At 43.0% G+C, this 23,629-nt stretch overlaps 1 protein-coding gene across 3 annotated transcripts in view; it reads left to right on the top strand.

Annotated features, from left to right (window-relative positions):
• LOC132823874 (meckelin-like) overlaps positions 1-23,422 on the top strand; it is a 152,169-nt gene extending 128,747 nt beyond the window's left edge. Inside the window, exons 22-28 of one of the 3 annotated variants that reach the window (XM_060837954.1) lie at positions 2,833-2,913; positions 4,467-4,583; positions 5,671-5,787; positions 9,521-9,625; positions 14,786-14,888; positions 18,658-18,800; positions 22,776-23,420. In XM_060837954.1, coding sequence (XP_060693937.1) covers positions 2,833-2,913; positions 4,467-4,583; positions 5,671-5,787; positions 9,521-9,625; positions 14,786-14,888; positions 18,658-18,800; positions 22,776-22,856 — 747 coding nt within the window. In that variant the 3' untranslated portion in view covers positions 22,857-23,420. Of the gene's footprint in view, positions 1-2,832; positions 2,914-4,466; positions 4,584-5,670; positions 5,788-9,520; positions 9,626-14,785; positions 14,889-18,657; positions 18,801-22,775 lie in introns of all 3 variants that reach the window. The other 2 variants (XM_060837953.1, XM_060837952.1) reach the window with 2 other exon arrangements.
• Positions 23,423-23,629: the final 207 nt, after the last annotated feature.

Consider the following 23,629-nt stretch of genomic DNA (forward strand, 5'->3'; position numbering starts at 1 on the left):
ATGAAACATCACGAATCTCAAATGTTAACTCTCTGTTTCCTTTCCCTGCTGGCCTCCAGGTTTCCAGCATCTGCAGAGTTTTGTGATTTTCTTCATATGAATCTTGGTTAGGCATACACCAACTAAACTAAAATAGATTATCAATGCATCATGAGCCTGTCAGACCCAACCACTGGTTAATGATGTTGACTTTGTAAGAGAGACTTTCACTTCGGACAGTATAATCTAGTTTGCAACAAATTGGTGGGCTGTTGTGGTGCAATTGTACTGTCCCTACCTGCACTAGAAGAGCTGGGATCATAGAGTCATAGAGATGTAGAGCACAGAAACAGACCCTTCAGCCCAACTCGTCCATGCCGACCAGATATGCGAACCAAGTATAGTCCCACCTGTCAGCACCTGGCTCATATCCCTCCAAACCCTTCCTATTCATACACCCATCCAGATGCTTTTTAAATGTTGCAATTGTACCAGCCTCCACCACATCCTCTGGCAGCTCATTCCATACATGCACCACCGTCTGCATGTGAAAAAGTTGCCCCTTAGATCTCTTTTATACCTTTCCCCCTCACCCTAAACCTATGCCCTCTAGTACTAGACTCCCCGATCCCAGAGAAAAGATTGTCAGGAATAACCAATTCAATTATGGAATTTAAAAATCCCAAAACCTTTGTCATTATTATAAACAGAGACATTTATACAACATTTGTGAGCTCCGCATTGGCGGGTCAGAAAGTGACTGGAATTTCTTGAGTAAAAGCAAAATTGCAGATGCTGGGGAACTTCTGAAGAGTCACTGGACTCAAGAGATTAACTCTGTTTCTCTCTTCACAGGTAATGCCGACCTGCTGAGTTTCTCCAGCAAATTTGGTTTTCTGTTTCCAGTTCAGAGCTGAAGTCTGAGAGCTTTGTTGCAGATGTGAAGTTATTTTTGTAACCCAGGAGACATTGTTTTCTGTAAATTGTTCTCATGTTGTAAGAGGGTGATGTGGTGGCTCAGTGGTTCGCTCTGCTGCCTCACAGCGCCAGAAACTCAGGTTCGACTCCAGCCTTGGGCCAGTGTCTATGTGGAGTTTGCATATTCTCCTTGTGTCTGTGTGGGTTTCCTCCCACAGTCCATCAATGTACAGGCTAGGTGAATTGGCCATGCTAAATTACCCATAGTGTTCAGGCGTGTGTCATATTAGTCAGGGGTAAATGTAGAGCAGTAAGGGGAGGGGAATGGGTTTGGTTGGATACTCTTCGGAGGGTTGGTTGGGCCTAATGGCCTGTTTACACACTGTAGGGGTTCTAAGTGCATTTGCCTCTGATAGGTGCTGACCATGTTTTGGGCATTTGCACTTGCCTATTGGTGACAAGTAATGGGTTTGCTTGATTTCTGTGTTTATTCATTTCCATTTGGAAGGAAGATGTTTGGTGCTGGAGACGGGCAGGGCAGGCACCAATACACCTTCTTGCACCAATTGTCTCCTTTGCATGGAGTTATAACAGAGCAGTCATAGAGTTATACAGCACAAAGAGGCCCTTTGGCCCATCTAGTCTGTGCTGACCTGTCTTCACTAATGCTACTTTCCAGCACTAGGCCCATAGCCTTGAATGTGACATTTCAAGTGCTTAACCAAATACCATTTCAAGGTTGTGAGGTTTTTCACCTCAACTACCCTCCCAGGCACTGCATTCCAGATCCTCACCATCCTCCAGGTCAAAATAAATTTCCTTAAATCCCCTCTAAACCTCCTGTCTATTACTTTAAAATTATGCCTCCTTGTTATTGACCCTTCAGCCGAGGGGCACAGCTGCTTTCTATATGCCCTGTCCACGTTCCCCATAATCTTAAACACCTCAGTCAGGTCTCCCTTCAGCTTTCTCTGATCCAAACTGAGGTTATCCAGTCTGTCATCATGGCCAAATGCTCCATCCCAGGAAACATCCTGGTGAATCTCCTTTGCATCCACTCCAGTACAGTCACATGCTATAGTGACCAGAACTCCACACTGTACTCCAGCTGTGGCCTAACCAAAGTTTTGTACAGTTGAGACAGCATGCTGGCTCAGTGGTTAGCACTGCTGCCTCACAGCGCCAGCAACCCAGGTTCAATTCCAGCCTTGGGCGACAGTCTGTGTGGAGTTTGCATATTCTCCCCATATCTGCGTGAGTTTCTTCTGGGTGCTCTGGTTTCCTACCATAGTCCAAAGATATGTAGGTTAGGTGAATTGGCCATGCAAAATTGTCCATAGTGTTTAGGGATGCCAAGATTAGGTGCATTAGTTAGGGGGATGGTGTTTTGGGTGGAATACTCTTCAGAAGGTCATTGTAGACTTGTTGGGCTGAAGGGCCTGTTTCCACACTATAGGAATTCTATGATAGCTCCAACATAACTTCCCTGTTCTTATTTTCCATGTGATAACTGATAAAAGCAAGTGTTGTATTTATCTTCTTGGCCCATTATCTTGTCCTACCTCCCCCAGAGATCTATGGAGAAGCAACCCAAGATCTCTCGGTTTATCTAAGCTTCCTAGTGTCCTGCCATTCTTTGAGTGCTCCCTTGTCTTGTTAAACAGTCACTAGAAGACACCTGAGAGTAACCTGCGATAAATATGCCTTTGGTTTCTCCATCTCCCCTAGGGTCCTTGATCTCTGCATCTCTCCGTTCACACAATGTGTCGGGTGAGGAAACGCAGGGGCAGGAGGGACATTTATACTGTACCCCTTCCCAAACAAATCTTTGAGTCCAGAACACGATCACTCTGGGCTAGTTAACTAGTTATTGACCCCTTATTGAAATTGAGCAGACTATTCCATATTGACCGGAGATATTGCAATCTCTCACAGGTGGTCTTCTGCGTTGGATTCTGTGAACGATTTGTTGAAGATAAGATTCAGCAGTTTGTAGACTTGTGCTCTGTGAGCAACGTAAGTATCAGGCTTCTCGCTGACTATTCCACATAGTGGCCCAGTTATTACACAGTTACTGGGTGAAAACAAAACTAAGGAAATCTCTGCCCTGGCACGGTGGGACTGAGCCACACCATCGAAAAGTTTCCTTTTGTCTTCACTGAGTTTGCCAGTGATCCAGTGTACTACGATTGAATTTATGTTTATCACTGGCATGGCCAACATTTGTTGTCCATCTGTAAGTGCCCTTGAATTGATTGACACACTCGGGTGTTTTACAGGGTCGTTAAGAGTCAATCAAATTGCTGTTGTTGTGGAGCCCCATGTCAGCCAGACCAAGTAATGATGGCAGATTTTCTTCCTTAAAAGGGACATTAATGAGTAAGACAGAGATTCACAACAAACAATTTATGGTCATGATTAATGAGACTAGCTCCTGTTTCACATTTGTTAGTTGAATTTAAATCCCTCCTGGCTGCTGAGATTTGAGGCCCTGGATGTGGGGTTTGAGACTCAGTCTCAGGATTACTGGTCTAAGTGATATTCCCAATGTGCTGCTGCAATCTTCTCATTATTGGGTCCAGCCTCTTACTCTGAACCGAAGTCAGTATATAGAGTCTAACTCTGCACTGGGGAAGCAATGACCATTGAAGAGAGGAACTGGACTGTAGTCAGTACCAGAGGGCTGCATCCGAACTAAACATGGACCTTCCAGACAACTACCAACTATCTGTGAATGTTCTACAGCCAATAAAGTGCTTTTTGAAGAGTTACTCTAATGTGATTCGTATATCCAGTAGCCAATTTAAAGCCAAGCTGCCACAAACAGCAATGTGTTAATGACCATAAGACCATAAGACATAGGAGTGGAAGTGAGGCCATTCGGCCCATCGAGTTCACTCCGCCATTCAATCATGGCTGGTGGACATTTCAACTCCATTTACCCGCATTCTTCCCGTAGCCCTTAATTCGTGACCAGCTCATTTACTCTTTGACATTGATCTGGTGATAAGTATTGGTTAGGCGTTTGGAGATAATTTTCAGCTGTCCTTTGAAACAGTGCAGTGGGATCTTTGACATCCACCCTGAGCGAGCAGATGGGGATTTGGGGTAATATTTCATCCGAAAGATGCCGTCTCCCATCATGCAGCACTCCCTCAGTACAGCCGCAGAACGTCAACCTGGAAGCTCGTGCTGGAGACTATGACTCAGAGAAAAGCATTCCTACCAACTGAACCACGATTCTCTGAAAAATCACCTCTAAGCTCATGCCACCAATGATGAATAACCAAGGAGCTACCGTGAAAGAGCAGTGATTAAAAGACCTAATTTTATTTTCTATCTCCGCTTGAATCACTTGCCAATATGGCATGTTCCTCAGCTCATTTTGCATTTCCTTTTGACCCTTTCCACCTTTCACAAGCAGCTTGGTGTCAGATGGAAATGACCCAGTTGGTTGTTGCCTGTGATTTTTGTCAAATTTCACTGAAGTTGAATTTGGATTGGGAATATGAACATTGTTTTCTTTTATATCAAATATAAATAATATTCTCCAATTAAATTCCATCCAGGTATCGGTCTTGGTCTTACTGCACAGGTGCTATGGCTACTACATCCATGGACGGTCTGTACATGGACAAGCTGATATTGGTATGGAATCAATGTACCTCAATCTTAGGAAAGAAGAGGTAATCAGATTTTGTAATTGATTAATTTTAATTAATTGTAAGTTTCCATCAAATGAGATTGTTAAAAAATTAGGAATTAAGTTAGGATATATGATATCTTGTATTTCTTCCTCCATTTAATGAAATCGTGGTTGAATCTTTATCATAATTCCACTTTCTCGCCTTATTTCCATAACCCTTGAATTTCCTTTGACCCTATCCGTCTCAGACCTGTCAGAACCAGGGACCAGGCATCACTGGCTCGGCCAATATTTAATGTCCATCTCAGAGAGTCATTAACCACATTGAGATTTGATCATTGGTGGGTCTGGAGTCACATGTAGCCCAGACCAGGACTAAAGGACGTAAAAGAACTAGATGGGTTTTCCTGGCAGTTGTTTCATGGTCATCATAAGTCTCTTAATTCCAGGTTTTTTAAAAATTAAATTCAAATTCTACCATGGCAGGATTTGAACCTGTATTCTCAGAACATTACTTGGGTTAATAGTCCAGTGATAATACAGCTGGGCCATTGCAGCCCTCTTGGATAGAGAATTCCAAAAGATTCACCATCTTCTAATGAAGAAATCTATCCTCATCTCCACTACTCAAAGACGATGATCCCTTTTTCCAGACTATTCACTGGGAAAGAGGGAGAAACGTTCCTGATTCTTCCTTTGCGGTTATCTAGATGCTTGGCTGCAGGGAGTACAGGAAAGTCAGTACTGGAGGAAATCTAAATCATGGACATTTATTCTTTTCCTTCACCTTCAAGGGACAAAAGGTTCATATGTTCAAGAACATGCTTTTTCCAGTCAGAATTCCCAGAATTTGCTCTGTCCAGAGGCACCAATGGACCCAGCTGCAGAAACAGTAGGAGATGGCTAAATTACCCAGATACATTAAACAACAGGTAGCCATTTGGCCGATCAACTCGTGTGCCAGCTCATGGTTGAACAATGGGGAAAGAAAATTGATGAAGTCAATGTATTTTGGGAGGGACTATGGAGATGAGGAGTGGTGGCGATGGGAGTGCAGAGAGGTTATTGTTCAGGAAAGGTCAGAAACAATCTGATTGCAATGTTTTCTAAATGTTCACTTTTTACAGGATAACCTTTGTGCGATGAGAGGGCTCGAGCCCAATATGGAGGTCCAGACTTTTGAAGTGTTAATTTCTAACAAGGTCAGACAACAATACGATCGGATACTCTCACCGTTGAATGAGGTACTTCAGGTTTTATTCATAACAATGTTTCAGGAATTTAATTATTTTAAAAACGTAATATTTGTCCTCACTGCTGTTGAAGCAGTGGTTTATTCAGCAAATCATAGAATCCCTACAGCATGGAAGTAGGCCATTCAGATCTTCAAGTCTATACACCCTCCAAACAGTATCCCACCCAAGCTCCATATTCCTGCATTTCCCATGGGCTACCTACCTAACCTGCACATCTCTGGATTGTGGAAGGAAACCGGAGCACCCAGAGGAAACCCATGCCAGGGAGAATGTGCAGACTCCTCACAGGCCGCCACCTGAGAGTGGAATTGAATCCGGTACTCTGGTACTGTGAGGCAGTGGTGCTAACCACTGAGCTACTATGCCACGCAAGTTATTGTTGATAGCTTGGACTGCATGTTGCTTGTCCTGCACACTAGTGAGTGTGTAGTGAATGTAACAAGGACCTCAAAGAATATGTGTTCCCTCCTTAGGGCTGTTAATCTGGTCCAGTCAGGGAGTCCCGGCTGATAGGTATAAACAGGAGTGTCAGACATCCTGTTCACTATGAGAGCTGGCTCTGAGGGAGCTGGATCAGTTGGAAAGTCAAGGACTCTTGATGTGTAAATAAAGGGTGACTGGGTGACGGCATACTGACCTCTGTGGATTTATTTCAAAGTGTGTCTTCAATTGTGTAGGCCCAAAGCTCTAGACCTGCCTCTGTAATCCACTCTTATTTCCTATCTTTCTTCCTGATAAGGACAAAAATTAAATCCAGCTCTTCAACCAAGCCTTTAGTCACCTGCAAAACAATCTGACTCTTGGACTTTTATTTTTTCCTCTGAACATATATTCCTGAGGAGGTGCCCTGGAACATTTGTCTGTTTTAAAACTTGAGGCTTTAATTCAATTTGTTTTTGTGACCTGCGATCTTCTTAAAAGATGAAGTGTTGCACTGACAAACTCAGCTTCTTCCAGTGACAACAGCAGTGTTTGTGACATAGTGTAAGACGATGACGGGCTTAATGGGGGTTATGGGGATTACAGGGATGAATGAATAAACATAGCTTTTTCCTCAGCTGTCACTTGGTCCTTTTGCCATTCACCTTAAATCAATGTTCACTAGCGCTCAGTACTTCTGCTAATGGGAATATTCTCCTTATCTGCTCTTTCCAGATCCTTTATAATTTTGAACATCTCAAACACAATGCATTCACATCTTCTCCCAGCAAGACAATCCTGGCTTCTGAAAACTATCCAGGTAGCTGAAGTCACTCACCAGAGTTACCATTCTTATCAATGCGTTTGCACACCGTCTAAAGCCTTCCTTAAGTATGAGGCCTGTAATTAGTCACAGGACTTCAGCTGAGCTGAACCATTGTTTTGTAAACTTTCACCAGTTTTGTGCTCTTTGTCTCCATTCATAGAGCCTGTATCCTCCTCACAGTTCACACTGATTTATGACATCTTCATAATTTGAAATTGTGCCTTATTATTATATCTATAATTTATGTCATACAGTCCTCCTTATCCTGACACCTGAGGATGCCACCGTACACCTCCCAGAAAACAGTTGCTCACCATTCCTCTCTGTTTCCTGTCAGTCAACTTCATATTGCTCCTGTTTAGCTCATGTGATTGATCTTTGCAGATAAGCCTTTTATGTGGCACTTTAACAATTGGCTTTTATTTCAAAGTGCACTCACATCACGTTGACCACATTACATCATCAATCTTTAACATAACAGCAGCAAAAATATTAGTGAAGTTTGTTAAATGTGATTTACCCTAAATAGATCTGTGCTGGCTTTCCTTAAAAAATCCACATTTGTCCAAATTATTGTTAATTTTATGGTGGATTATTGTTTCCAAAAGCTTTCCTCACTCTGCGGTTAAACTGATTGGCCAGACCTTATCTTCACACAAAAGTATAATAGTTGCTATCTCTAACCTTGAACCTCAGCAAAGTTGGAAGTTATGGCCAGTATAACAACGATTTCCATCCATTCTTCCCTCAGCATCCTCAGATGCATCCCTTCTGGTCTTGATGGCTGCTCAGCTTTGAATGCAGTCTTTCTAATACCTTCTGTTTATCAGTATTTAGTCTCTCAGCTACTGTGCTTTCACTAAGAGCTGGCAACTTTTTTCTTGGAAAAGACAGTTTTTAAGTGTTTATTCGATATCTCAGTAATGCAGTTTGCCTCCAGAATAGGAGTCCTTAATAGACCTTACTCAGCCCCTCAACTCAATCCATTAGCCTTTTTCCCATTTATATGCTTGTAAAAGAATGTTGTGTTCACTGAAATGTTATCTGCCATGCTCTTCTCATACGCTCTCTTTGCTTCTTTTATTTAGTTTCTCATCTCCCTCACGTACTGCAAGAGGGATATATAGGGCTACATTTCCAGCACCCACTGGAACTGGGGTCAGAAGTGGGTAGACTCAGATGTTAGTCCCAACAACCTCCTTGCTGTTTTTTGTCTCTACCTCGTAGCCGTGCTATTTTAGCAGAGGTGGAATTGGGAACCTGTGAGCACAAAGTTACTGATCAGGCTCGTTATGAGCTTAATTCAAGTTTCTGTTAGCCTGCAGGCTTCCTGACATAGTGTGGGCATGTTTTGGTGTGGGGAGCTGGGCAGTTGATGACTGTGGGGATGGGGTCCAGGGAGATCAGTGTTTCAGATAGTCCTCGAGGCCCTTCCTACCCTCTAGATTCAGCAACTGCCACAGGCCACCTTTAGTGGGTTTACTTCCACAGGCCACCTTTAGTACTGCCACTGGCTACCTTTAGTGGTGGCCTGGCTACTGATTTTTTTTGTTATTTATTTGATGGAACATCATATCCCTAACAGTCATGAAGAGGGTGGTAGTGAACTGTTACCTTGAATTAATTTTTCAAATTAAACCTTTGACAATATTGGCAACAGGGTGCTCCCATACCCCAACTCCAAGTGACCTTACTTTGCACTCTGCTGCCCCATCTTATCTGTAAGGCCCCTGATGCCCTTCCCAGTTTAATAACCCACCCACACACTGTATTCAACTGGACAGAGGAGCCTCCACCATGCCAAGGAGGCACAGCCTGTAAAAATCCGTGTGTGTGTGTGGTATTAGTCTGAGTGTGTGTGTGTGTGTGTGTGTGTGTGTGTGTGGTATTAGTCTGAGTGTGTTCTGTGCATGTGTGTTATGTGCATATGTGTGTGCTGAATAAATTTGTGTCTGTGAGTTGTGTGCATGTGGTATATACAAGCGCAAGTCATATCTGTCCCGACTTCTGTTTCCTACCCTCCAAAACTGAAAATAAGAATGTATCAGAGCTGCAAGATTATATAAGATGGCTGAGGCTCTATAGAAAGTGAGTGGTGGTATATTGGATACATTAAATTGTGAAGATGTTCCCCCTTGGAGATAGAAATATATAGTGGTCACTAATAAATTCAACAGGGAATTCAGAAGAACTTTTTATCGACAGAATGCCAAATGTAGAACTTACTGTGACAGGGTGTAGTTGAGGATGAGAGTCATTTGAGTGGAAGCAAGGTAAGAAAGTGAATGAGAAAGGAACAGAAGTTTCTGTTCATGAGATTAAATAAAGAAGATTGAGAGAACATCTGTAAGCAGCATAAAGACCAGGAAAGAGCTAATCAACCAAATGCTATCATCTTTAACAAGGACCTGAATCTAATGTGGAATGTGACCTTGAAATTGAGCTCTCAAGTTTGTTTTGTCTTTCTCCTTGAAGGCAGCAAGAGTTAATCGAAGCATTCGTGAGGATTCAGCCACCCTGCAGCAGAATCTGAAAGCCTACTACACAATGAATAAGTTCCTTTCATCCTTCCTTGAACATGTGAGCTGGTGCCTTTCATTTCTTTCTTGTCTGAATGAGAGTGGAATATTGTTAATGTGTGGCTGTTGTGGGATTATGAAGCCTCCCGGTGAGAAGAATGTTAGAAGTTTGTTATAAGGTCAAGGGGAATCACACCTGGGGCACCACATGGGATGGAGAAAATGAACACACTGTCCTTTCACCTGGCAATGCCATTTTACCTAATGCAGGTACAAGAGCTCAGTTCTGTTGAATACATCAACTTAAGTCAGTGTGCATCATGCTAAGAGCAATCATATTACAATTTAGTCCTCTGTCAATTTAACTGTAAAGAGCTCTTCGGTCCTACAACTTTAAATCATTTAAATATTATCTTTTTTGATCCTTGAAAATAGAGTTTGACTTTCTTTTTCCTCTCAGGGAGATTTGTGAGTCTTAGGAACTCTCTTCCTGAAAAGGTGGTGGAAACAGAGTCCTTGAATATCTTTAAGGAAGAGGTTAAGTGAGGGGATGGAAGATTATCAGGGACAGACAGGAATATTAGATTGAGGTTACAATCAGATTAGTCACAATCTTATTAAATAGCAGTTCAGGCTCGAGGGGCCAAATGGCCTACACCTGCACCTTGTCTGTATTTTGGTATCACAGCCCATTATTTGACCAACAAGGCCAACAATTAATGTACTACTTTTAACACTGAAGTGCCTTATTGCATTTGTGTCTCAAATACCAATAAATTACTTTTGGAGTGCAGAGAAGCTATTTGTTTTTAATGGTGTTGACTGAGAGATGAATATTATCCAGATCTTCTGTAGAATACCCTGTGATATTTTACTTCCACCTGAGAGGGAAGACAGGGCTTTGGTTTAGTGTCTCTCCAGAAAGACAGCAGCTCAGACAGTGCAGCAATCCCTCAGTCATACGATGGAATGCCGATCTGAATGATAGTATTCAGGTTGCTGGGGTTGGGGGGAAAACACTGCTTGCTAGTCTATACCAGAAATATCCTACAAACAACATGAGATTACTTAATAAGCAGTCCTGAATTTGATGTCATCGCCCAATCACCAGGATTTTACATCTAGCAGTGGCACAGGAATTTATCATCAGTTTTTACGACAGTCGATAATGGTTACATGTTCGCCATTAGGCAAGCTTTTAATTCCAGATTTTAATTGGGCTCAAATTTCACCATCTGCCACAGAACATTACTTTGGGATCTGGGTGAGTCGTCCATCGACATTACCACCTCCATTTTGATATATGGTACCCTTAGTGCTGCACTGCAGAAGAGCCCATTTTACAAACATAAACCCCGATACAAGATGGTTTCACATCTTGTATCAGGGTTTATGTTTGTACAATGGGCTGACCCCCAGTGCAGCATTAAGGGTATCAAATCTTCTAATCACTGATTTATTCAGCAGATTTATTAAATGCTTGGCTGAGCTCATCTCCAAGTTCTAAAGTCACGAGTTCTAAAGAGGTCGAGGTCCTGTGTTCAGTTTCCAGTCTGTGCTGATTAGATTTGTCCCTTTTGGGAGAGACACAACAATTGGCCTTTGAGTAAATGTCTGCAAACCAGACATAATAAACCCAGCAATAAAGACTGGACAACCTCAGAATGGTCAAAATATGGACGTTCCTCCTGCACAGCACAGCAGGTGTTAAGTGGAAAGGAATGAGCTTGAGTCTTTTTTGTTTTATCTGTAAAATAGTGATTCAGCAATGTATTGGTAATATTTATTGGATAGAGAGCGTGCAATCAAACCCTACCATTGCAGTTTTGAGAATCTCAGTTCAGATCTTAATGAAGCTGACATCAGTGATTATAGTAGATAGACAGACATAGATTCCACTCTAGGCACACTTATCCTTTTCCAGATAGTTATGTCACATTAAGACATGTGATGTTGCAGTGTAAGGGTGTCTGCCTCACCTTTAGATGTTGTCTTAGTAGTGTAAAAAGTGAGGTCTGCAGATGCTGGAGATCAGAGCTGAAAATGTGTTGCTGGTTAAAGCGCAGCAGGTCAGGCAGCATCCAAGGAACAGGAGAGTCAACGTTTCAGCACAAGCCCTTCATCAGGAAGGGTTTGTGCCGAAACGTCGACTCTCCTGTCTTAGTAGTGTGTTTAGTTGACTTACATTTGTGTAATGTAGAGTAATATCAGTTAGCACAGAACCCAGACTATGTGGAGATGCATGATATTATAGATGTGTAAATAATTAACATTGCAAATAAACTTTAAGACATCTGTTTCAACAAGAACCTGATTTTAAGTGGTGTATGTTTTCTGAACATTTTGGAGAAGGTGCAGCAGGGATTTATAGGATGTTGCCTGGTTTGGAGTGTATTCGCTCTAAGAAGAAGGTGGACGTATCTGAATTGTTTTTGCTGGAGGATCAGAGGCTGGGGGACAACCTGATAGAAGTATATAAAATAATGAGAGGCATGGATAAGATGGATAGTCGGAGGGGTTTTCCCAGAATGGAAATGTCAAGTACTGGGCGACATAGGTTTAAGGTGAGGGGGGACTTCAAAGAAGATGTGTGAGGCAAGTTTTTTGCGCAGAAAGTGGTAGATATCAGGAACGCACTTCCAGAGGAACTGGTACAAGCAGATCCAAGAGCAATTTTTAAGAGGCCTTTGGAAAGACACATAAATAAGCAGGGAATAGATCATGTGTGGGCAAATGGGATTAGTTTAGTATGACATCATGGTCAGCATAGACATGGTGGACTAAAGGGCCTGTTCCAGTGCTGGATTGCTGTATGTGAACGAACATGTACAAAGCCACAAGACACATCAGTAACAATGACCATCAAAGTGTCAAATTGTCTTTTTAAAAAAAGGCCCAACAGATTCACTAAAGCCCTTTGGTGAAGGAATCCAGCCGTCCTTACCTGGCTGCCTTGTCTGTTTTGGATTAGTGGTGCTGGAAGAGCACAGCAGTTCAGGCAGCATCCGAGGACCAGTAAAATCGACGTTTCTGGCAAAAGCCCTCTGCTGTGCTCTTCCAGCACCACTAATCCAGAATCTGGTTTCCAGCATCTGCAGTCATTGTTTTTACCTGTCTTATCTGTTACCTGTTACCGTTCAGCACCCAAAGGGAAGATGCAGTTCTGAGAGATGTAGAGGGGAGCAAACTGAGGAGTGAAAATGCAGATTACCATCCGACCGTTTACCAAGTGAAAACTCAAAAACCAAATGTTTTCATTTTGAAATGACAGACCATCTGACATAGAAGTGTTCTGACATTAACAACGAGTTAAATACTTCTGTAAGACTGGTCAGAATGAATGCAATCGCACAGCTGTCTTACTGGCTCTGCCGTCCAAAACAACAAGAGTCTATTCCAAAAGCTTCAATCCGACCCATCAATCCAACATTCCCAACGACAGGGAGACCCGTGCACTCTGCAGTGGGAGAGAGATACTTCTGAAGTGGCATACTTGTAGGGTCAAACAGAGGGCACAGGAGGAAATATGCTTTTAATATTTTCTTGACAACAGCTGGGACCCTGGGTGTGGTGTGTTGAACCCTATCAGTAAAAATAGAAGTCTGTTTTTAAATCACAAAAAAAGTTGTCAAAGATACAGGATCTTAAAGAGCCTGGTCCAATCTGCACCAATTTTCTTTTGCATAATCTGTTTAACCTTTTGTTCCTCCTCATCTGCCAATTTTATTTTTGTTACTTCTCCCAATGCATCGCCGTTGCATTAGAGTAATTCCCAGTGTTGCTTGGAACCGCTCACCAAGTTTGGAAAGATGAGCATGCTTTAATTTTCCTCTTCACAGAATCACTGCAGGCCATTCAACCCATCAAGTTCCACACCGACCTGTCTAAAGAGGATCCCACCCAAACCCAACCACACCCAATCCTATCCATGTAACCCTGTATTTCCCATGTCTGACCCACCTAGCCTACACATCCTTGGACACAATGGGCAATTAAAGCATGGCCAACCCACCTAACCTCCACATCTTTGGACTGTGGGAGGAAATCAGAGCATCTGGAGGAAACCCACACCAACACAGGGAGAACGTGCAAACTCCACACAGTCACCCGAGGGTGGAACTGAACCCAGTTCCCTGTTGCTGTGATGCAGCAGTGCTAACCACTCAGCCACCATGCCACCCTCTTCTTTAAGAGTACAACTTTATATCTTTTTGGTGACCTCCTCTCCTCATCCTCTGAGATAAGGATGCACTTGGGAGGTTGGTATTGTAGTATTAAACTTTCAGAGACTGGTGAAGGAGCAGTAACCATATAAAATGCCATTCTTTGATCCACTGCTGCCAGAAATTGGAGAGCAGCATGCCAGCAAGATCTTGACCACCTAAATGGTTGGCCAAAGTGCCAGTGTGTCCAGTAGCTGTTGTGGCCCCCATGATGCCATCAGCACATGATCCCAAAACTCTCAATAATTACTGACTCTAATCATTGTAAACTGCACTTGTTCTCTTGACTTTACACAAAATTTGCACTGACCCGTTTCCTTGTCCAGTCGCCCATTTGTTGGGACTGGGCTATTACTTGCTAAAATAGCATCTGGCTCTTTTCAAAGTTGGTTTATGATTTTATCATCTATCTATAATTGCCCATCATTGCTGTGGATCCAGAGTCCCATATGAGCCAGACCAGGTAAATCGAGCAGATTTACTCCCCTAAAGGACATGGGTTTGACAAAAATTGACATCAGGAACATGGATGCCCGTAGACTATCTTTTTATTCCTCAACTGTGGGTTTTGAACCCTGGTCCTCAAACTATTAGCCCAAAGTTCTGTGTTACTAATCCAGTGGACTACATCACCCCCCCGCCCCCCAGCATATATAGGATATGAGGGAGCATTGTATTATTGGATGAAATATTAAACTGAGGCTTTGCCTATTGAGCAAAGTGCATGTAAATAAACCCTTGGTGTTATTTGAAGAGAAGAAAGTCTTCCTGACACTCCGGTCAATCCTCAACTAATGCCACCAAATGCGGATTCACTGATCATTCATTTATTCAGGATTTACAAGATCTGACTGTGCATTGGACTTCAAAGATAAGTCATTTGGTGTCAAGCAGTTTGTGATGTCTAGTTGGGATGACATACCCAGTGAATGTTTACCATCTGTTTATATGCAGACTATTCTCTCCATCAATAATCTTACAGAGTGTTCCTTATGCAGGCCTATAAAGACATGGACTACGTGGTCAAGGAAAAGCTCTTCCTGGAGAGAATTCTGGACTTTGAGTTTCAACGCTCAGATGACCGGAGTTTCTTTTACAATGGTAAGAGCAGCAAGTTTGCCAGTGTTTTCGAGAATGTCTCTGTTCAGCTTTGTAGCAACCAGATTTAACACGCGTCGGCAGCATTTGCTGCATGTTTAATTTGGCTGAAGAGCATCCCTGAAGCAGTCATACAAAGGTCATGATTAGGAGGGATTAGTCACCGCAATAGCCACTCTGTCAAATCTAAATGTAGCTCATTGCCTGAACTGACACAACTATAATCAGATTCTGTGAAATATTTGTTGCTATTTTGGTGTAATCTGTGGGAATTTTTTTTTGCATCCATTATCTCAAGTTTCATAACAAAAAGGCCCATTTGCATGTTGCAACATTAGAATTTTGTAGACTGTCCCAGTGGGGAGAGGACATCTTGTGGCACAGCAGCAGATAATATGTGTGCCTTGTGAGTTAGATAGCCCTGGGGTCATGGTCCTGCGTCAGGACTCAATGGCTAAGATACATTGGCAGCCGAGCAGATCAGTTACCAACCTGCAAATCCTTCCAACAAGATAAAAGCAAGGGAGACACATGGTTAACTATGTGCCCATAGACATTGTCCATCTGATGGAAAGATGGGTACAATCTCCACTATTGCTGTCCTTGGCTCCAGCCAACATCACGCCTGTACCAGTGCATTTTGCCACAGCAACCTGAACTCCATGACTGACTTGTAATACCAGTGCCGAGGGGAAGCAAATCAAAACTTGGGTGGAAAGTTAAAAAGATTCCATTGAATTATTGGAGCTGCCTTTCACAATTGTTCCATTGTCAGGAGTCTTTTTGCTTGCAGCTGCAGAACTTGAAATATAACATCTCTCCCGCCTTCCTCGAACTGTCATTGTATTCTTCACTAGTCTCTTTGCCAGACCTTCAGTGAAGCGTCTTGAATGGGAAATCATTTTTTTGTCATTTTGCTGTTATAGACTCATACGGCACGGAAACAGACCCTTCGGTCTAACCAGTCCATGCCAACCATAATCCCAAACAAACCCACTCCCACCTGCCTACACTTGGCCCATATCCCTCCAAACATTTCTTATTCATGTACTTATCCAAATGTTGTAACTTTACCCACATCCACCACTTTCTCTGGAAGTTCATTCCACAAATGAACCACTCACAGTTAAAAGGATTGCCCCTCATGTCTTGTTTAAATCTTTCCCCTCTCACCTTAAAAGTACCCCCTAGCCTTGAAATCCCCCATCCTAGGGAAAAGACACCTACCATTCAACTTATCTGAACCCCTCATGATTTTGTAAATCTCCATAAGGTCACCTCTCAACCTCCTACACTCCAGTGAAAAAAATGTCCAGACACTCTTCTCTTTTCAGCTGCTGTGTATTATGCAACACTTGACCTTCTTTTAAAGTTAATCCAAAACAAAACACCAGGAGAAAAGTGAATTTGGGACCAAACTTGGCCCACATCCTGATGACTGGAGCGTTGTTGCTGAAAAGTTTGCCCCCTCCTAAAATTCCTCTTTCTCTTGAACCTGCTGGGGCAGGCAGAAAGCAAACCTGATGAAGGAAAAGTAGACCCTGGAAAATTCCTCTCTACCTTCCCCCCAAGTCAGACTAAAACCATGCACCAAGGCACTTTGTCACACCTCAGTAGGGTCGTGAGCTGGAAATCAAGCCCCAGGGTCATCACAAAGGTCAAAATTTTTAAACAAAATATGCAGTATTCCCAGACTACCTGAGTTTCAGTGTGAAATTGATGGAAAACACATACCAGGGTTCTGTACTAAACAAGAAGTGCTATTTATTATAGGTTGTTAGGTTTCAGCTACACTTGCACAATTATAAATAGCACAGTAAGCAAAATAAATGTTACGGTGGCTCAGTGGTTAACACTGCGGCCTCACAACATCAGGGTCCCAGGTTCATTTCTAGCCTCGGGGCGACTGTCTGTGTGGTGTTTGCACATTCTCCCCGTGTCTGTGTGGGTTTCCTCTGGGTGCTTCAGTTTTCTCCCACAGTCCAAAGATGTGCAGGTCAGGTGAATTGGCCATGCTAAATTGCCCGTAGTGTTAGGTGCATTAGTCTGGGGCGAACGTAGGGGAATAGGTCTGGGTGGATTGCTCTTCGGAGGGTTGGTGTGGACTTGTTGGGCCAAAGGGCCTGTTTCCACACTGTAGGGAATCTGATCTAATTTAATCTAAATGCCTAAACCCTTTATAAACTCTGACTTACACATGCAGGCAGACAGATATAAACTTGAGAATGAAAAGCATGGGTGGGGGTAAAACTGGAAAAACAGTTCCACTGTCACAAGATCTATTGGATTGTTTCTCAATGATCTGCAAGTTTCTCCTCAACATTTCTTTTTCCAGATGCTTCCACCAGTTTACAAGAGGCACTGGGTGACTGCTTCACTCCTGAAAGAACTCTGATTTATCCAATTCATTGTCACTCTATGTAGCATCTACTGAAGAAAAAATAAACTGATTTTCTTCAGGTTTGAAGTGGCTTACTGCAGAGAACTGAAAGCATTGTTTTGGCTGCGTCAGGTCCTCTGGTTTTTCTTCTGATCTGATAGAATCCTTACCATTCAGAAAGAGGCCATTCAGCCCATTGACACCACACCAACCCTGCAAAGAATATCCCACCCAGACACATCCCACTCACACAGTCCCTGAATGCCTCAATTTACTTTGTGCTAACCTACCCAGCCTTGAACACTACGGGACGATTTAGCATGGCTAATCCACCTAATCTGCACATCATTGGCCTGTGGGAGGAAACTGGAGCACCCAGAGGAAACCCACACAGACACACGGAGAATGTGCAAACTCCACACAGACAGTCACCTGCGGGTGGAATTGAACCCAGGTCCCTGGTACTGTGAGGCAGCAGTGCTAACCACTAAGCCACTTTTGCTGCCTATTGTCTCACTCATAGCCCAAACTGTTCAGTGACCTGAGAACTAATCACGTAGATGGTGGGCAAGCAGAGAACCTTCAACTTTGACCCAGCTGCTCCAGGTTTCTGTGCACAGATATAGGCGTTGGCATGGCAATTGTGGCATTGATTTCTGCCAGAAGTCATTGCCACATGCAGACCTCAGAGACCTGTACAGCTGGAAAGGAAATTAGAGGCAATGCTGATCTTGATTCCCTGTGCCAGGACTGGGAACTTCATTCACGTGTTGTGAATGAACACGTCCATTGTGGGGGATACATAACCCGTCCATTGTGGGGGATACATAATGTTTTTGCAGTCCCTCTGCCTTCTCACAAAATTATGAAAGAAAAAGACATCTTCAACTATATTTCATATTCTCTTCAATGTTCTTCCCTAAATCTCTCCACTCTCTGCTCCTTTAAGACATTCCTCAAAACCCATCTCTTTGACTAAACATTAGGACCTTAGCCCTCAGATCGCCTTTTCTGACCCAGTCCGAAATTCAATCTGGTTTTCCCTCCCATGATGCAGGTGGATTTTACTGTGACCTGTGGTGTCTTACTAATGCTAACCATTGTTTCCAGCTCAAAGTCTGCCTGGCTGTCTCTTCAATGTGTGCTGATTTGCTTCAAGTGTCTCACCAGACATTCTATGTCTGGAACTACCACCTTCATGTCAAACTGAAACAGTCTGTTTGCCTTGACCCATCTTTGGGCTGGAGGCCATGCCTCTTGCTGTTTGTGAGCATGTCTGTCTATTCGTACAGCTTTCCCATTCTGTTTATACAGCTGTGAGACAACACTTAATGTGAGAGTTTAGAACTCGGTACACAAAGCTCAATCATTTTCCAATCTTATTGTTTTCAGATGACCGGACCCTCTTCAGCAATGTTCTTTATTATGGCCATGAGTTAGTCCTGCTGCTGTTTGATATTCTCCTTTTCTCTGTCGTGGATCTGGGTACCCAGGACTTTGTGTTGGCAACAATCATCACTTACCTTGTACAGAAGGTAAATGACAGCAATTGGACGCTAATCTGATTTAAGTATGGAGCTTGGATTTGTGCTGTGTACAACAGACATACAACACTAACAGTGAAGACAAGGTGTTTGACTCAACCTAGTCTGTCTCCACAGTACTAGGACACAATACATGTTCCCCACCTCACCCAAAACCACCAGGGAGAGGTGAAAAACGCATTGAAAACACCAATTTGAGGCATGAAAACATCCCAGACATTTGACCCTCCACCATCATTCAGGGTATCATTCTGGTCCTGATTGGTACCTGCCTTTTGTACAAAGGTTTTGCCTTAAATGTGATGATGAAAGAGAAGTGTAGGGAATGATTAGCTCATTCAGCCCTTCAGGACTGCTATGCCTTTCAGTCACAAGGTGACTGCTTTGTATCTTTCACACCCTTGCTGCAGGTCTCTCTGTGCTCTTACCAAAGATCGATCTAGCTAAGACTCGAAGGTTCCATACAGCCCTCCATCCAAATCCTTATGAAGAAGAAGGTTTTAAATTTCTACCACTCTTTTTAAATACTTTGTACTTCCACCCTTAAATAGCCTCACTAATTTTAAGATGATGTTTGTGTGACTTTGAAATTCCCTTGCCAAATTGAACAGTGATTTTTCCATCTCTCCCTCCTTAAATCCTTGAAACAGTTTAAACACCTTTATCTGACCACACCCTCAGTCAGCTCGACTCCAAAATTTGCAAACGAAGCTTAGGCAACCCATTACCCTTCAGGTTTTTTGGTGTCATCTGGTGAGCATGCACTGCATGATCAGTTTGAGGTGTTTAAGTCTCCAAAGTCAATCTGTCCTGAGGTGAGATTGTCAATACTGAACACATATGACTCTGAACAAATTAAAGTTAACTTTCTCTGTTTAGTATTCCTATGACCCCCCCCCCCTCCCCTTGATATAGAAGATGGTATTAGTAATAACATTAGCAAATTTGCTGATGAGACTAAGCTGGGTGGCAGGGTGAAATGTGAGGAGGATGTTAGGAGATTACAGGGTGACCTGAACAGGTTAGGTAAGTGGTCAGATGCATGGCAAATGCAATTTAATGTGAATAAATGTATGGTTATCCACTTTGGTAGTAAGAACAGGAAGGCAGATTGCCACCTAAATGGAATCAATTTAGGTAAAGGGGCAGTACAAAGAGATCTGGGTGTTCTTGTACACCAGTCAATGAAGGTAAGCATGCAGGTACAGCAGGTAGTGAAGAAGGCTAATAGCATGCTGGCCTTCATAACAAGAGGGATTGAGTATAGAAGCAAAGAGGTTCTTCTGCAACTGTACAGTGCCCTGGTGAGACCGCACCTGGAATATTGTGTGCAGTTCTGGTCTCCAAATTTGAGGAAGGACATTCTGGCTATTGAGGGAGTGCAGCGTAGGTTCACGAGGTCAATTCCTGGAATGGCGGGACTACCTTTCGCTGAAAGACTGGAGCGACTGGGCTTGTATACCCTTGAGTTTAGAAGATCTGATTGAGACATATAAGATTATTAAAGGATTGGACACTCTGGCAGCAGGAAACATGTTTCCGCTGACGGGTGAGTGCCGAACCAGAGGACACAGCTTAAAAATACGGGGTAGACCATTTAGGACAGAGATGAGGAGAGTGGTAGCTGTGTGGAATGCTCTGCCCCAGAGGGCAGTGGAGGCCCAGTTTCTGGATTCATTTAAGAAAGAGTTGGACAGAGCTCTCAAGGATAGTAGAATCAAGGGTTTTGGGGATAAGGCAGGAACAGGATACTGATTAAGGATGATCAGCCATGATCATATTGAAGTGGTGGTGCAGGCTCGAAGGGCAGAATGGCCTACTCCTGCACCTATTGTGTATTGAGACAGAGGCCAACACCCTCATCTAGTCTTGACACAAAAGTTACTTCTGATGTCACAGCAGAAGTCAGGCCAATATTGTGCATAGAATCATTGAAACAAGGTTGCATCCATGTGACGTTTGTGTTCCCAGTTTCCAATGCACATACTCTCTATCACTGCTCAATAGGTAGAGCTGCCTCACCTACACCCTCGAGATACCTGTTTCTCACGGTTTTTATCGGTTTTAGTTCAGAGTGACTCAGCGAACAGGATTATTAAAATGAAAGCCCTCATATAATCAAGGCAAAGATCCATCTGATTACAGGCATATTTGACACAGGCTGCTGTCGCTAGTGGTTATGCCTTAGGGTGTGATTCATCAGTGACAAACAGTGTACATCATGACAGGAAGTGATGCAGTGTCATATGATCTTGCTGGCTCATGCAGCCTCATGGCAAGATGAAGCCACAGGGAGATGCTTTGTAAAATGAAATGAATGTTTTGCTTCCCTAAGAAGGCTCTGTAAATATTATTTAGAAGTTCAACGAGACCAAGAGTATTGTCTTTCTATGGGTGCCACCTTGAGGCAGAAATTTGGGTCTTCAAATCTGATGCCATAGGCTTGATCACAAAATCTTAGCAGACAAATCCAGTATTGGAGGATCACTCCAAATAGGATGTTAAACTGAATCTCTATCTGCCTTCTCATACGGACATTCAAATATCCTGTGGCACTATTCAAAGGAAAATTATGGGCATTCTCCTTGCTAGGCAGATTTGTTTTTAAATTGGATCAGACGCCATTGAGTATAGGAGTTGGGATGTCATGTTAAGGTTGTAAGGGACATTGGTGAGGCCACATTTGGAGTACCGTGTCCAGTTCTGGTCGCCCTGAAATAGGAAGGACATTATTAAATTGGAGAGGGCGCAGCAAAGATTTACAAGGATGTTACCTGGACTGGAAGTTTTGAGATATAAGGAGAGGCTGGATAGGCTGGGACTTTATTCAGAGTTGAGAGTGTGGTGCTGGAAATCACAGGTCAGGCAGCATCTGAGGAGCAGGAAAATCGACATTTCGGGTGTCGATTCCTGAGAATTTCTGATGAAGGGCTTATTCTCAAAACGTCGACTCTCCTGCTCCTGGGATCCTGCCTGACCTGCAGTGCTTTTCCAACACCACACTCTCGACTCTGATCTCCAGCATCTGCAGACCTCACTTTCACCTGGGACTTCATTCACTGGATCGTAGGAAGTTGAGGTTTATAAAATCATGAGGGGGCATAGATAAGGCAAATAGCAAAGGTCTTTAAACTAGGGTTGGGATGTTCAAAACTAGAGGTCATAATTTTAAGGTGAGAGGAGAAAGGTAAGGGACAACGTTTTCACACAGAAGGGTCATTTTTGGAATGAGCTGCAAAAGGTAGATGCAGGTACAGTTACAACATTTAAAAGATGTTTGGACAGGTACATGAATGGGAAAGGTTTCGAAAGGTATGGGCCAAACACAGGTAAATGGGACTAATTTAATTTGGGAAACTTGATCGGACGAGTTGGACCAAAGGGTCTGTGTCCGTGCTGAATGATTCCATGACTCTTTGAGTATTAATCCTTTGAACAACCTCATTAAAACAAATTATCTACTGATCACTTCACTGATGTTTGTGGAAACTTACTGTGAACAAAACTGGTCGCTTTACATTTCATGAGTAGCGTTGAAAAGTATGGCGCTGGAAAAGCACAGCAGGTCAGGCAGCATCTGAGGAGCAGAGGGAATCGACGGTTCGTGCATAAGCCCTTCATCAGGAATGTTTGTGTGTATGGGGGGGGGGAGGTTTGGTGGGGGTAGGGGTTGGGTGAAGAGGACTGCAAGATAAATAGGAGAGTGGGGGGTGAGGAGGTGGGGAAGGTAGCTGGGAAAGTGATAGGTAGATGCTGTAGCACTTGATAGGTTCATGAGTAGCACTTCACAAATATCTCATTGGCTGTAAAGAGCTTTGGAAAACCCTGAAGGTATAACAGGTGCTATACAAATGCAAATTTTTCATTTGCAAATAAAACTTGTTCCATTCAGGCCATTCAGTACTCATTACAAATCCATTTTAAACCAACATGGATTTTTTTTTTCTCTGTTTCTTATGTCATCAGATTCTGGAATCAATAAGGAATACAATTTCAAGAAGGAACTTGGCTGCGAAGACACTGGTAGATGAAAGATTCCTTATCTAGAGTGCCATTACTCTGAAGGACTGTTGTATGGATTGAAACATTTTAATCCCAATTCTGCTCTCACCATTGTGCTTTTATTTGGAGACTAGTGAGCTGACGTATCAGCTGCTATGTTTAATACCAAAGGTGTGATTGAATGACAAGGTACAAAGTGACAGTCGGTAAAACCAGTACCTCGCAGAGTAAACACTGCTGTCAGCATTGAGGGAAGTGGCTTAAGGGAAATGCAGTGGGAGAAGAGAAAATGCCAGCAGGCAATTTACTGTCTGAATCAAACTGGGTTTTCGAATACCTTTGAAGGCAGCATTTACTTTGAGATTGCTAAAAGCAAGCCCGAGTTGATACCCCAGGAGTTACTGAAAAATCATTGTTACTTTGTGAAGATTCCTCATCACATTGGTCAGTGTAGGTTGGAAGATTCTATATAACTGTCCCCTGTCCCTGTATTGATCCTGGGGAACTGAATGGCCATGATTTGGAGATGCCGGTGTTGAACTGGGGTGTACAAAGTTAAAAATCGCACAACACCAGGCTGTAGTCCAACGGGTTTAATTGGAAGCACACTAGCTTTCGGAGCGACACTCCTTCATCAGGTGATAGTGGAGGGCTCCATCCTAACAGAATTTATAGCAAAAATTTACAGTGTGATGTAACTGAAATTATACATTGAAAAATTGATTGTCTGTTGAGCCTTGTTGTCCATCAAGGATGGACACCTCAGCACCACACTCTACCGCAAACTCACAGACAACCTCACAATGCTACACTTCTCC

This window comes from Hemiscyllium ocellatum, chromosome 17 (assembly GCF_020745735.1).
Source record: "Hemiscyllium ocellatum isolate sHemOce1 chromosome 17, sHemOce1.pat.X.cur, whole genome shotgun sequence".
Taxonomy (NCBI): Eukaryota; Metazoa; Chordata; class Chondrichthyes; order Orectolobiformes; family Hemiscylliidae; genus Hemiscyllium; species Hemiscyllium ocellatum.